The 15409-nt window shown below is 41.5% G+C and overlaps 1 protein-coding gene across 1 annotated transcript; it reads right to left on the reverse strand.

Moving 5' to 3' along the window:
- Positions 1 to 2906: 2906 nt before the first annotated feature.
- KLHL22 (kelch like family member 22) lies at positions 2907 to 12984 on the reverse strand. The gene is made up of 6 exons (XM_005428426.3): positions 12714 to 12984; positions 10220 to 10385; positions 8380 to 9098; positions 7069 to 7261; positions 6170 to 6403; positions 2907 to 4064 (listed from the first exon to the last, which is right to left on the reverse strand). The coding sequence occupies exons 1-6, from the start codon at positions 12938 to 12940 to the stop codon at positions 3687 to 3689; spliced, it is 1917 nt and encodes a 638-aa protein (XP_005428483.1). The 5' UTR covers positions 12941 to 12984; the 3' UTR covers positions 2907 to 3686.
- Between the last annotated feature and the right edge of the window lie 2425 nt (positions 12985 to 15409).

Genomic DNA, 15409 nt, shown 5'->3' on the forward strand with positions numbered 1-15409 from the left:
GCCCAGCTGTTCCTTCTTCCTTTCACCAGAAGCTTTTGATCCCATCAGTTGGGCTGAGTGCCAAATAAATTGTACATGTGGCTCATCCCTAAGTAAGGAGAAGTAAATTTCTGTCAAGGGTACAGAATAAAAATCCTTATTTTGTTTCAAATCAAGTACTGGGTATGCTTCCAATGCAAAATTAACGACCCCAATTTAAACTAGGAGGAAAATGGGAAAGGCTATGTTGGATTTGGAAGTAGACAGCTGGAGAAGAAATACAGTAGTGAAAGCAGTTATGAAACAAAACTGAAGCAATCACAATCACTTCTGCAAATGTGGAAGCCTGAAATACTTCAGGATACAAGTCCACTAATTACAAATCTGGCAAATATGCCTGTACAGCTTTACCTCTGTGCTGGCAGGAAATAGGAAAATAGATCATCAAGGAAGCTAATTACTATTCTTCTGGACTTCCTAAAGTATCAGCAGTTTAAGTGTTGGTATTTTGATCACTCGGTTCGGGAAGAGCTGTTTGATTGTCCTCTCACAGACCAGAAATAACTTAAAGCTTTCTTAGTTCATTGTCCATCTGTCCACAATGTCTTGTTTTACACTGGCTCAGAGAGCTTACTGTAAAAAAACAAAAAAGCCTTTTACTGTCAGATACAAGATTGACATATTTAGGACACCAGAGAATTTATAAAATAAAAAGAAATACAGAATCAGCTGGAAATCCCTATGAGTAAATGTTTTTCTTGAGGTAACAGAAAGCTTAAGTGGGCTCATGAAAGTTCAGTTCCTGAAAGGAAAACCAATCAATAATAATTACAGCTCTGTGTATCAACCTGTAATTTTTCCTGCAGAAAGCTGAAAAATCCTCCTGTCAAACCTGAAATCTTTCCTATTTTGTTTATATAGGTAATGGCAGTAAACAAGAAGTGCTTTATGTCTGCTGAGTAAGAGAAAATTGACATTTTTAAAGCAAAGCAATTTTATTATTATTTAGCCTGTGTGTGAGTTCGAAAAAAGGACATGCTGGCCTAAAATGAGCTACTGTTAAAAAATTATTAGGATGCTTTGAGCTAATCTCTGTGGTTTTTTACCTAAATGAAATATATGCAAGTACAATAATGCATACTTAACTTTCAGAAGTCACATTATGCTCAGATGTAAAGAAATTTTGGGGCTGAAAGCAAGAAGTTATATTTTTATCAAATATTACCTGCCCTTAGGGTTAGTTCATGTAACTTAGGGTTATTATACCAGTAAGTAAAAACAAGAGAAAAACAATGTAGTGCTAAGGTAGGCGATCATCTGCTATAATTTCCTTGCAATTGCATTCTGAGCCTTATATTCATTAGCTTTGCAGAGCATCCAACTGCAACATTTAGTGAATAATGCAATCACAAAATAGCACATGCTGATAAATGGAATAATGGATGGGCTCTCTAGAAATCAGTATTCACACACAGAAGGAGTGACAGGGTAGAAGGTGGAAACCCCTCTATCCTAAAGTTTTCTCAAGAAGTTTATTTGGCTCATTAATTAGTCATTAATGTCTTCTATTCTCCTCTGTAATCTAAGAATTAGCCTCTCAGGTTGGTTATTTGTAACAGTGAGTAATACCCTCTAGTGGTACACATAGGAAAAGGAGCTAGACAAAGAGTTATTAATTCTTTTTTCATTGTTTTAGAGGCTAAGTAAGGTTTCATCTAAATAACAAAAGTAACCCTGTATCTTTGTATAACACAGGGCATCACTTGTCTGTCTAGAGGTGCTGGTTAAAATGGAAAATGGAAACCAATCACTTTAATAATTTGTTTGCAGAGGAAACAAATTGCCACCTGCAGTCTGGAAGGAATGGTTCTAGTGATACCCAGGTCAGAGAGGGATGTCCTTACATCTGCAGGCTACATTTAATTCCTACACATCACAAGTAACTCTGTAGGCAAAAAAGGAATATTTATCAGTCTCTAATATTGCAGTGTAACAAAGTCTGTATTTCCAGACCCTGTGTGCAGACCAGAGTTCACTATCAAAAAAGTATTTTCTGAAAAAGCTCCTAATCAGGGTTTCCTGCAGTTACCAGGTCTTTTATTTGCTAATTGGCAAAGGTTCAGAGATGGAGGTAAAAATTGACAGTGCTGAAGTCCAACAAATGTCCCTCTTACCAAGAAAAAGCTATTGAACTTATTTAAACAAATGTGCAAATACTCTTTGAGTCTTTTTCCAGCAGCCCAGTCTACTAAAGCAGAGTAATTGAGGTCTGTTTTGAAATCATCTTTGCTTCCATAACCAATCCCCCCAAGTAGGGGGAATGTGCAGGAACTTCCTGCATTTCTCTGAAGTGGCACATCCATGTGCAGTATTTGTCACAAGTGATGACACTTGCCTGGTCCCACGTCATCCTGATTGTCACTGGTTTTGCCTTTCTGCAAGCCTGTTATTGCTATAAGATTTAAAAGCTTTTGGGAGTTTTTCAGGATTTTCTGATGCACTGATTACTCTACCCCTCCTAGAGGAAGGATCTCATCGTGTTCAGTATGACACTGGTTCAGACTTTAAATCAGCTTCTAACCTAATGGTAAGCAAGATGGGAGTCAGGAACCAATTATTTTAAGGTCCCATGAAGGAAGGATTTACTGTGCCTTATCTTTCTCAGCTGTAGTTCCTGCATTAGTTCAGCTACTGCAGGGTCTTGGACCAGTGTAATCTTCCATACTTCTTGTTATCTCATTATTTTTTTCTTTTGCTATGGCAAACCAATCTCTGTTCTCTTTATTTTCTTGTAAAGCCTATAATAAAAGAATGAAAAATTTGCCCATCTCTCAGGCTGGAGTAACTTTGCCAATGCTGCTGTAGGATATAATGAAACTTTCAGCCACCACATCACTGTTAATAAAACGGAGACAGCAGTTAAAAAAGTTCTGACAAGAATTTATTAATTTATGGTTGAGAACAGTGAAATGTGTCTGACCATGAAATGATGAGATTGCCATATTCTGTACAGAGAGATTTTTCTAGAAATCTTCTTTCCACTGTGTTGACAGAACTTGCAGTATAGAAGTTCAGGAGTGGGTGTCAGTTCACAGACTCTCAGCCAGATACAAGGATGGCTGCATGCCCAGATGAGATGAAGGTTCAGACTTGCTACTCTTCCTGTTTCTGTATGTTCACTCTTGCTGAAAACCTAATCAAGCTGTCTGACACCTGGCACAGGAGGGCAGCACTAGGTGTTACCTTCCTGTATTAAGCTGGCTAGGAAGTTTTATTACCCAAAAGAAAAGGAAAAAAAAATCTCAAGAAGCTATTTTGAGCTAAAAGCTGGAAGGAAAGAAGCTAGCCAAGCTGAGCCTTCTGTGCTTTTTTTCTGTCCATGCTGAAGGCTGAGAAAAGCCTCCTTCAAAGTGCAAGAACCTCTATACAACTGGGGGGAAATGGCAGTTGTGTGGTTACTGTAAAAACGCTGCTTTCTGGCAGGTGGGCAGTACTGACTGGAAGTGCATTTTGTGCAGGACACTTGCAGATGGGTAGATACTGACTGTGAATGGCATTTTGTGCGAAACACTTATTTTTAAAACCTTTAAATACTTTTATGATATAAGAAAGACATATAAAATCTCTCAAGTACTTTCCCCAAGCCTTCATTTCTTTGTCCACTGGCAAAAAAAAAAAGAAAAAAAGAAAAAAAAAATTAAGTTATTCTAATCTTCACTTGAGTTGTCAAATTCCTCCCAGTCTGATACACTCATAACTTCTGGTGGAAAGTCAAGATGATGCTTCATTCGGTCTGCGTGCCATTCTGAGAGCCACTTCTCTGTTTCCATTAAAATAGCCCTGGGCAATGTGAGGACACAGGCAGCCATGCCAGAAATGTCATCCTCCAGCTGGGGTCCTTCCTCCCAACAGTCTCTCTCTGCATCATAAATGTGCACATAGTCCATGCGGATTCCCCTGTTGTGGGATCTGCCTCCCAAGACATAAATCCTGTTGTCTAAGACTGCAATGCCTGGCTCTCCATGTCCTGCAGGAAGTGGACAGACATTTGTCCACTGATCAGTGCTTGGCTTATAGCAGGCAACCTGTAAAACAAAAAAAGAGAGAAGGCAAAACTGGACTTGTATCCTTGGCCATATTTTTATGCTTGGCCAATTCATCCTTGGCCATAAACTTGTAGTATGGCCATAAGGTAAACTATTTAGGAAGGAATATCATCAGTCTTTTGACAGTGTGTTGATAATGGAGACAGCATGTGACTATCTAATACAAGTACAGTGCTCAGCAGAAAATAGTGCACAGTTGCCACATAGCTTTGAAATCACAAGTTCTGACCCTGCTGCTGGAGTAACAGCTATATGTCATTCCAAAAATGTGTACAAAAGTGAAAGGGATGGGAGCACGTGCTAATATAAGCCCAGACATAATTCACCTGTTTGCATTAGAGAAAAAATGCTGGAACATACAAATATGACAAATCTGCTAAGCTGCCTCTGTGCCATATGTCAGGGAGTTTCAGATTTCATTGGGTACCTACTTGGCTAACTGCTTTCATTTGTAGGCACCTTCTTATCATTCAGACACACTCTTCAGCTAGATTTAATTCTGCCATCTCCACTGGCTCTACAAAACCAGTTACTTTTTGTGTCTTCCTTTCAAGTCTCTAGCAGTTCTAGAAGCTGGAATAAGGTTTTCTCCAGATGTCTTTTGCCATACTGTACATTTTAATTGCATTAGACAACTGCCATCCAACACACCCCCAGGTAGGGGGAATATGCAGGAACTTACATCCTTAACAGCTCTGCCCTGCAATTACACATTGGTAATTCAAAAGTTCTCCACTTATAAATAATGAATGTAAAGACAGCATAAAGCAAATTTAACTGATGTTTTGATATGCATGCCAATGAAGTTATCCATCAGAGATGTTTTAAAATTGGTAAGAATTCCAAGTGCTAGAGCTTTAGTGCTTTGTGGGTGAGACAAAGTGTTCAAGATGGACAACAGTAAATAAATCATTGCCGGTTCTGCAGGTGAGTGAGGGAGAGCTCATCTAGCTGAGCAGGCAGTTTCATTTGCATACTTAGTAAGAGAAAGACATTACATCTAAGTGCCATCATCCACAAGAAGCCAAGAAAAGACCCAGGTGCTGTTGTATTGCACTAATAGTTTATGTTATGTCACGTGGATTGTTATTCCCTTCTCCTATCACATGGTCTCTCCCTCGTCCACCCCTGTGCCCTGCACCCCGTGGTGGTCTGGCCCCTGGTTACCCCTCCTCAATGGTATCCCATTGGCTGTGGTCCTCTTCCCCTGCCCCCATTCCCTCGGGTATAAAAGTCCCCTGCAAGAAGGGAACCCTCTCTTTTCTACCTGGGAGGTCACCAGAGTCTGAGATGTCCCTTCCCAAGCCAATAAACAGGACACTCGTCCCCACGTGGAGAAGAGCATTTCTGGTCTTTTGCTTTGTCCATGTAAGACCGTGTGGACCAGTGTGGGAACCCAGAACATCCCTCTGGCTGTCCAGGACGGCCAGGACCCCTGCCAGGGGGCTCAGAGACCCTGGCACAGAGCCCAAAACACCTGTGGGTTTGATTATGACCCATGGAGCAAGTTACCAACCTTAGATGAAGATCAGCAAGCCACAACAGTTAAAGGAGAATATTAGTGAAGTTATCACGGGGTGGAAAACTAGATTTTAGGGTTTTTGATATGGGGGTTCAGGAGGCAAGATGGAGGGAACTGGGTGTGTCCAGCCTTTCTCCTTCTTCTTCTTGGCCTCCATCTTCTGCTGTGATGCTGGCACTCACAGATTGGTTTAGAGTAGAAGCTCACTGTCTAACATAGGTGATTGGTATTGGGAAGTAATTGTAAACATTGTACTCGTAGTTTTTAGTTTAAAGACATAACACCGCCCTGGGAGCAGGCAGAGTGCCTGGAACTGTCCTGCTGGACCTCGGCAGGGAGGAGAAAATTTTTTATAGATAAGAAACAATAAACAACCTTGAGACTGAGAAATGAAGAACTCTGACTCACTCTTCAAGCTCCGGGCTGGAAAAAGAGACTTTGAAAAATCTCGGGGTCGCAGCGACCCAGAAAGGCCCCGAGAGGCCAGGGTCCATAGCCAGCCAGAGTGGACTCAAACAATAGCCCAGAGACGTGGATCTTACGAGGTGTCAGCTGCTCTCACCTGGTGCACGTCCCTCCTGTAGCCGGAGTCGTTGTTGCTGCCCCCGATGACGTAGAGCTTGCCCAGCAGCGCGGCCATGCCGTGCCACGCGCGCCGCACGGGGCCGTCTGCCAGCACGTCCCAGCGGTCAGTCCTGGGGTCATAGCACTGCAGCTCCTTCAGGTAATCCTCTCCTCTCCTGCCACACGTGATGTACATCTTCCCATCCAGCGCCGCTCCCGCGTGGGCGTACACCTGCACAGCACAACCATGGCAAAGCAACAGCTTCAGGTCTGCATTTGTGTGTTTATCCCGGTTTGGAAGCAGGGAATAGACATGAAGGCAGTGATATTGGTCATGAGTTATGCAGGGATCAAAAGCAGAAAGGATTTTCTTATGGACAGTTCTTTTTAAGATATTATAATTGTGAATTTCTAAATGAAACACATTAGAATTTCTAAAAGTTCCAGAACTGCAGCATTCTCTGTCTTTATTGTTCCTTCATACTATAACTTTACTCCCTAATCTACTTGGAAGCCTTTTTATTGTCGATTTTTCTTATACAAGCAGTGTTATCAGGAATGCAAGTTATTCTATTTAGTAGCACTCAATTCAGGCTTTTTATATTTTCAGCAGTGACACACATTTATTACTTGTTTTATTAACAGTTTTAAGAATTAACACAATAAAGGTGCAGGCAAAATCAACAAGAAACAGGAAAAATAAGCATTTAACTGGGAAATGTAATTTACATATGCTATTACTTCATTTTCTTGTCATCCATTTATTGCATATACAGAGTTTACTGCTTCCCATCTGAATATCAGCAAATTAAAAGTTACACCTGAGAAAAACATCTAGCAAGCTTAAATCAGGAATAGGGGGACTGTGGTAGTGTGTGTGGCTAATGCACTCCTTACCTCCTTCTTCAGAGGTGTCACATATTCCCAAGTGTTGGTTTTAGGGTCATACCTCTCCACTTCCCTCAGGTCTTCATGGTAATCTCGGCCTGCGACGGCATAAATATAGTTGTCCACGACACAAACACTGAGGTCAGCGTGCTCTTGCTGCAGGGACTGGATCTGGAACCATCTGTTGTGTCGTGGGTCATACCTTGTAAAAGAATGGGATCAAAGAAAGTTATTCCTGCAGCTGCAGAATCACTGCAGGAATAGCAGACAGCTCTGTGGATGTGGGTTACTGCACTGGCTTCAGCTGAGATTGAGCTCATCTCTAAGTGATGTGAAATTTGGCCTTGTCAGCATTTTATTATTAGCAAAGTTGTTTTGTTCTATTTATAGAAGATGTAGTTTGGCTGACATAATCATGCTATCAAAGCCTAGATTTTCCATTATCTTGTACACTGCTGTCAGGTTACATATCACAATCTCTGTTTGCACAAAGCCATCCTACAAGGTAACACAGTCTAAAAATAGCACAAAGACTCAATCTAGATCTTCAAAAATACAAGAATGGCATAAATATGTGGTGGGTTCTTTGATTCTTTTCCCCAAATATCTGCTGCTCAAAGTGAGTCTCATGATTCACTTTCATGTCAAACTATCTCTCTCATCTGGAAATTTTAGTTACAGAGAAAACTGGCTGAGAATTGAAACTATTCATGCCATAAAATAAGAGCAACTCAGCTAATACTTGTAAAACTGAGCACAATATAAAGACAGAAGGGTTTATATCTGTTTTTGCTGTAATGTAATGGGCATGAAGGTCTAAACCTGCTCCTCTCTCCTGCTCTTCCCTGTCACACAGTAATATAAAAGGACTCTGGAATGCTGCTCTTGTGCACACAGATTTTTGAAAATCTGTTGGTAATAGCATTTTATTTAAAATCCTTTTGTATTGGGACAAAAACTGCACATAGAAGACTTCCAGACAATGCTAGTTAGAGAATATCTAGACAGCCTAGAGCTGAGACTCATTACTGCTTCCCACACCTTTAATACTTCCCTCCTCCAACAAGGCAGAAAGAAGCACAAGTAGTACTCTTGAGTGAGTAGCTGTTTCTACACTGTCAGGCTCAGCTCTGTCTCATAAGCACTGCTGGGAGCTTCCTGTTACTATGAAGCTCATTTCTTGTGTTTTCTTCCAGTGAGGCTCCTGCTCAGTTCCTGATCTTTTGGCTGGCAAATGTACTGACTGTCTATTGGCTTACTGACTCAGAAATGGGCAACACGGTGGCAATAAAATTAATAGCAGGATTATCCTTATCTTACCTCCAACACCTTGACTCTGCTCGAAAACCACTTACATTGTTGTCTCCACCAATTAAATATACAAAATTATTGAGAACAGCAATCCCTTGGTTGGACATTCTGGGGGCCAGTGCAGCTGTAAAGTGCCTCCACTCCCCCAACAAGGGGTTCAGATACTTGGCTTGATCACTGAGGACAATGGATGGAGTAGAATGCATCCCTCCAAATCCCACTACACACTGGAACTCTGATCTCAGCTGTGTCTGGGAGCTCTGAAGCATTGGCTGAAGACATTCATTCTTGTGGTACATTAATGCATCTGCAACTGTATCTTTTAAAGGACATGGACTTAATTTGTCATGAAGTCTTTGCAGGATCTGGGGTTCCATCAGAGGAAAACGAACTGTCTCAAGTAGCTTAAGGGGCTCCATCAGGGAGACCTGATCTGTCTCCAGTTCCTCTGGAGAATAATGATAAAAAAGTGCTCCATCATAAACTTCAAACTCATAGTTAACCTCCAAACGGTTGCTGCTGAGAAGGGAGTAGACCTTCTGCAGGGGCAGCTGTCGGTACACCTGTGTCCTTGAGAAAGCTGTGAAGTTCTTCAGAATGTAGGAGTCCAGCTGCTCACTCAAATGCTTTAAGTCATAGTGGTCAGCTAGTCTGTACACATCAAGGATGTTCTCTTCATCTACCCAGGACATGAGGAAATCACAACAGAACTTAATGACTTCTGGAATCTGCAAGAGAGAGAGGTTTTCATTTCAGACACCACTTGCCCTACACTTGAGAGACAGGGGACTGAAGCCTGGGATGACTGTAAGGAAATTGTCCATGAAATGGCTGCTCTCCTCACAGTCTGAGCACCATGGTCACTTGTGCCTTATTCACCTTTCCCCAGAGAAACAGAACTCAGCATGGGTATGTGGATGAATATAACACAGCTCTCTTAGCCACGCTCTGCTGCAATGGTAAGTCAGGCTTCAGAAGCAGCAGCAATGTGCCTTCCATTGGGACCCTGGGCACTGCCTGCTCTGCAGTCTGCCTGGGAACAGCCAGGCAAACAGACACAGGACATGGTGATTACAGTCACTCTGTGCTTGTTTTCCCAGAGCACTACAGACATGCTATATCAAAGATTGTATCTGTAACAAATATTTCATTCAAGAGCATAGGAAGCCATTGGAAAGGAAAATGAATATTTAGTATTGTCTTCTGAAAACAATTTAAAGTTGTATCTGGTAGGAGGAACAAAGAACTAATTGCTGTCCAGGAGCCCCTCTGCTAACAAAGTGTGTAAAACCAACCAAAGCAAGCACTCACAAAGTTTAGGATTTAGTACCAAAGCCTTGTGCAGCAGTTAGCTGCAGGGGAAATTAGAGAAAAAACCTTGTCTTAAAAGCACATGAAGCCTGCACTTAGTGCAAACCATGGTGGCAGGATTTCCTGTAGTGGTGGGGTCAGGAGAGGTCATGTGCCTGTGGACTCACCTTGAGCAGCACAATTTCTGAGCAGCAAACCCTATTCCTTACCGTAGGCCAGGGATATTCTATTTCAGGGAAGCTTTCACAAACACATCAGTGAAAATGAATGCTATATAAAATACTCCTCTATATGAAATGAGTAATGTTTTAACGAATTAAACCATTGGCACAAATGAGATGTGTAAGGACCCATTCATTGCTCCTATCCTTCCACAGTTAGTTCCAGTGGATACAGCATCCCAGAAATCCTTCTTATCATGCCTATGCTCCTGCTCATCCCCTAACCCTCCCTCTAACCAGATATCCATGTTTTCTGTCTCTTTCATTGTTGCTTTTTGTTTCTTGTTTCTTTTTTGTCACATCTCCCAGTACCTCACCTGAAGCTGGCAGGCTGCAGCTAAGGTTTCCTGTACACTGTTCACACTGAGTTCCAGCTCAGAAGTGTAAATGAAGTTCAAGATTTTACACATTGCATTGTAGGAGATGCCATGAATATGAACTTCTTCTTGTTCCATCTCTCTCAATCCTCCTGCAAACATTCCTCTGCAAAACAGACAATGGCACATGCTATGGCAGATTTACATTAAAGCTATTTCCAGTTTGCTCATCTTATGTTGTCCTGGGAACACAAAAATATTTGGAAATACAAAAACAGAGCTAGACACTCTAATGTGATTACCTTTTCTCTAAGTTAAGAGTACAGGCCTTTAGGACCTAAGAAAGTAACACTTCATTGTGCAGGAAAACAGTAGGGGCAACCTAGAAGGTACAGTTCAGGTGAAGAACTTAAATACACACCCAGTACCTATGGGTAGTCAATGGTCAAAGGCAGATACTCTGGGTGTGGGGGAAGAGGAAACACAGAGGAACTCGGGACAGTGGGATTTTTTCCCAAGGTAGAGCAGTTCTTCCTTCAGTTAGAAATTTGTCTGGATTGACTTGGGTGTTTGCTGTATGAAAACAAAGGAACTGCTCATCAAATTGCCTGGGGACTGCCTGGTTTAATGGCCAGTGAGTCACCCTACAGGCACACAGCAGTGATCCAGCTCCAGTGAGTTTTTTTGTGTATTATAAAATGATCACCACCACAGGCAAAGTCTTACAATGCTAAGGATATGTTAAAAGCCACTTAGAGTGCACTTAAGCAGAAGACACCAGTTCAGATAGTCCCTCCTCTTTATAAACCTCCAAGTACCACAGTGAATTTAGTGGAGGTAAGCTCAGTGTGCAGGAACAAGAGCTTTATTTCTGCAGAGAAATAACAGAGAGGTGAATAAAGCCATAGTTAGTATTTTGAAACAGCCTGTCACTCTTGTGCTGAGAATGACACAGGAACAGGCGAGAGGCAGTATTGCAGAAAGAGCAAAGGAAGGCTAAATAATTACTTTATTACACTGTATTACATTATGTTACATTACATCTAAACTGAACCTGCCAAGCACTCAAATGCACAGAACCAGTCCTGACACACACACACACCTGGCCCTGATAGGCCAAGGAAAAAAACCACCATCACTGTGGGCAAACAATCTCCATATTGCATTCTACTATTGCACAACACAGGCACAGCAAATGAGATAAGAATTGTTTTGATCATTCTCTGATGTTCAGAGAAGGTGAATCCCAGAAATGTTCTTGGGAAGATTGCCTTGCTTTTCTCTGTGAGGAGAAACGTGGCTACAACAGCCTCAGCTCCATCTTAGAGGTCTGATTTTCCATTCAGAAGGAGTCTGCCCAGCCAGAAGCTTTGGATGTCACAGCTGTGACTAACAGCCAGCTACGTGCCTGTTACTGTGATATTTTATGAAAAAGTCCTTCACCAGTATTTTTTTCTCCTGAGAAGCTTCAACTTTTCCATGTTTTGCTACTTTGGAATGTGATTTGGAGAATTGTTTACCCAGCATGTGAATTGTTTTTACTTAATAACCAATCCCAGTCCAGCTGTGTCAAGACTCTCTAGTCAGTCACAAGTTTTTATTATTCATTATTTTCTAGCTGTCTGATGTCTCCTTTCTCTTTCTTTACTATAATTTTAATATATCATTTTCTTTTAATATAATATCATAAAATAATAAATCAGCCTTCTGAGAACTTGGAGTCAATTCTCATCTCTCACCTCATCCTAAGACCCAGAACAACACCACAACATGTGCCTGTTGCGTGTCCCTCTAGGACACGAAATAAATCGACGCAGACTGTCACGGACATATTTAATGAAAAATCCTTTTGCTAGGATTTTTCTCCTGAGAAGCTGAGAGGCCTCAGAAACAAAATGTAAACAATAATTATCTGCTGCTGTGGAATGCAACAGGTGCATCTTTGATTGGTCTCATGTAGTTGTTTCTAATTAATGGCCAATCACAGCTGGCACGGACTGTCTGAGTCACGAGCTTTTGTTATCATTCCTTTCCTTTCCTTGCTAAACTTCTGATGAAATCCTTTCTTCTATTCTTTTAATAAGTTTTAATATATCATTTTCTTTTAATATAATATATATAATAAAATAATAAATCAACCTTCTGAAACATGAGTCAACATTCTGATCTCTTCCCTTGTCCTAAGGGAGATCAGCGCTGTGGCACTGCAAACACCACCACAGCGGACACTGGACTTTCTAAGGTAAAAAAGAGGGCATTTAATTTCTGACTCCAACATTTATTGATTTCCAAAAGTTTCTTGATTTCCAAAAGTGGATTGGAGGACAACAGTGCCACCTCTCCAATGACCCTGGACAAACCAAGTCTATCAAATTTCTCTTCCTCCATAAAAGAATGCAAACCAATAAGTTATTTACAGGAAGTGCGTGAGAAAGTTCGTTACAAGAATGTAAACATCAGAAAAACTTTAAGAATCGGGGCGACAGCAGTGTACCTGAAGTAGTCACAGGAGGCAGCCAGGAGGATGCGATGAGCCTCGATGGGTTTGTCCTCCACCACCAGCACCACATCGAAGAGGATGCTGCTGTCCCTGAGCGACACCAGCCCGCTGAGCAGCGCCTGCGAGTGCTCCGCGCTGCGGTACGTGCTGCTGCTGCGCTGCTGCACCGGGGGCTCCAGGGCACCTCTGTGGGCCTGAGTCAGCTCCTGCTCCTCAGCCATCCCAGGCACAAATGCTCAGCCACCAGCTGCAGCAGAATGAAATCTGTGAGGCAACAGAATCGGCAAAGATTTGTGCTTTTTGCTTTACAAACTGTGCTCTGACCCTTGCCCGTCACAGAAAATAAAGCGACTCTTCAGGCAATGGAGAGACAGTTCTGTCCTGGACAAATTATTCCAAATTATACTGCAAGCACAGATGGACATCAGCACATCAAAGTGGTAGAATACAGTTTTCCAAAAACAGTATTCTGACTCCTGGGTTTTCAAACCAACATCAGAGTATATATCAGACAAGTACTTTTTTTATTAGCAAGAATTTCACTTCCAAATCCATGACCAAACCCTCTTGTTTCTTTTGTATTTTTGCATCATCTGCAACAAAAAATGGACCAAAATTTTGTCAAATTCCAAATGGTAATTTTGCCAAATTTCAAACTGGAATATTGCCAAATTCCAATTGCCTGGTATTCTCAAGTAGCTTTCCTGCAATATAAACTGCACCTTCCATCTTTCTCTTAATATTTTACCACAGAATCTCCTCTCTCCTCTCTCTCCCTGTGTTTGCTTTTTGCATTTTCTGTAGCTAAGCAGATTTCCAACCTTAATTGTGCAAAATACTGTACGAAACTGTAGGCTTCAAAGTGAGTTCCTTTATTTTGGCAATTTCAAGCTAGCATGCACAGCTACTTTCCACTTCCCTGTGACTCCCTGCAGAGAGGAGGTATTTCCTCCAGAATGGGCACTGTCCAAGGCTATCCTGTACCTTTTTCTGGGCTGCCACTGACACACTGGGAAGGTCCCCTATGGCACATTGGGAAACACCTGTAAAAAGCTGTCTGCAAGTGATTGTGTTTCATGTCTATGGTTAAGCAATCAAAATCTCATGAGTCCTCTTCTACCATCCTGTAATTTACCCTGTCCATTGTCTTTGAAGAATGTCAGAAGTTGTAGCAGTCAGGGCTTATAGACTCTATCCAGTTGTCAGCACACATTAAAAAAACATCCCCCATTAGCAAAAGGAAGTAAGTGAGCTGATGTGGCTGCTCACACATTCAGAAGATCCTCTCTTCAGCAGCCTGGGAAATAGCTTAGTGCCACAAGGGATAATCACACGGGGTTAGCAGCAGTCAGGGAAGCAGAAGAGAACAAACCCAGCAAATCCAAAGAGTGAAGAAATGGAACCATTGTTCATTGTGCCAGCCATAGACAGTGAGGGCAGCACTGGAGATCTCAAAACACTGCAGGTATTCTGGTATGGCAGCGAGGAAGGAGCTGCCCAGATGACACCAAGAAATATGAGAATGTTTATTGTTCTGCCTGAGGAAGTTACCCTACACTGCCCAAAACAAAAGGTGAATGGGATGGAAAATACCCTGAGAAGGTGTATTAATGTTTATCTGCTCTTTGCCAGCAAAACCAAGACAGCAGCTCAGAAGAGCAGCTCTGACAAAACAGCCTTCTGGGGAGCACTCAGGTCGATTAGAGAGGGAAAACTATCCATCATCAGCTGCAGAGATGAGTAATGGCTTATTTTTCATGACAGGTTGATGCTTTTCCTAGAAATCAAATGAAAGCAGACAAAACATTAGTGCATCATTGCATTTGCTCCTGGGGAATACTAAGAGTGATGGGTTGAGGCAAGGGAAATAATGGAGTAAGAAAGGCAAGTGAAACAGGGAGTGTTACATGATGTTGATCAGAAATTTCCCATTTCACTACAAGGAAATAAATGCAGCAAAACCAAAGTAGGGTGACATATGGTCCAAATGAGGAACTGATTAAGATTAACTCTGTTAATGTGGTTTTATGTGGTTAAAGCTCCAAAACAGGTTACATCTTTTCCTCTCTTAAGAGAGCTGTATCAAAAGAAGTCTCTATGGAAGTAAAATCACTGTATCAAAAAGCAGAAGTAAAAGCAACAAATTAACTATGTTCTGAATCCAAGGACATTTCAGGATTAGGGGAAACACCATGAACTTTGATAGAATTTTATAATCTATTCTACACTGCAGTCATTGGTGGGAGAGAGGCCAAGGCAAGGTACGTGAGAGATAAAACTACACAGACCACTGAAGCCCTGTAATAAGTGTTAGAAAATAAATGTATTGTAGGAGAAACAGGTTACAGACAGAGATACATGCAGGGTAGAGTGGGAAACCCATATAATAATGCAAGCCTTTATTTATTTAATTTTATTTAACATGACTGTTGATAGTTACTGTTCAGAATATATTCTCTACCTGAATAATCTGAAAAAGTAACAGAAAGAGGATGAAGCTTTCAGCAAGTAAAGCCCCAGAAGAGATCTGATCTTACAAATGTGGTAACTGGAACCAGGAAGATTAAATGGTATTATGAAAGAGAGAAAATAGAAATACATTAAAAGGATAAATTATTTAGTGATTCTGTAGCCAGTATGAGCATTAGTATCTGAATAGCTCTCAGTGACAAGTGGGGACTGTCTTGCAG

Source organism: Geospiza fortis, unplaced genomic scaffold, assembly GCF_000277835.1.
Source record: "Geospiza fortis unplaced genomic scaffold, GeoFor_1.0 scaffold31, whole genome shotgun sequence".
Classification (NCBI taxonomy): Eukaryota; Metazoa; Chordata; class Aves; order Passeriformes; family Thraupidae; genus Geospiza; species Geospiza fortis.

Coding starts and splice junctions, on each gene's coding strand:
- KLHL22 (XM_005428426.3), bottom strand. CDS start 12,940: ATGGCTGAGGAGCAGGAGCTGACTCAGGCCCACAGAGGTGCCCTGGAG. Junction 10,386..12,713: donor GCCTCCTGTGACTACTTCAG/GTACACTGCTGT, acceptor TCTGTTTTGCAG/AGGAATGTTTGCAGGAGGAT. Junction 6,404..7,068: donor TGACACCTCTGAAGAAGGAG/GTAAGGAGTGCA, acceptor TGTGCTGTGCAG/GTGTACGCCCACGCGGGAGC.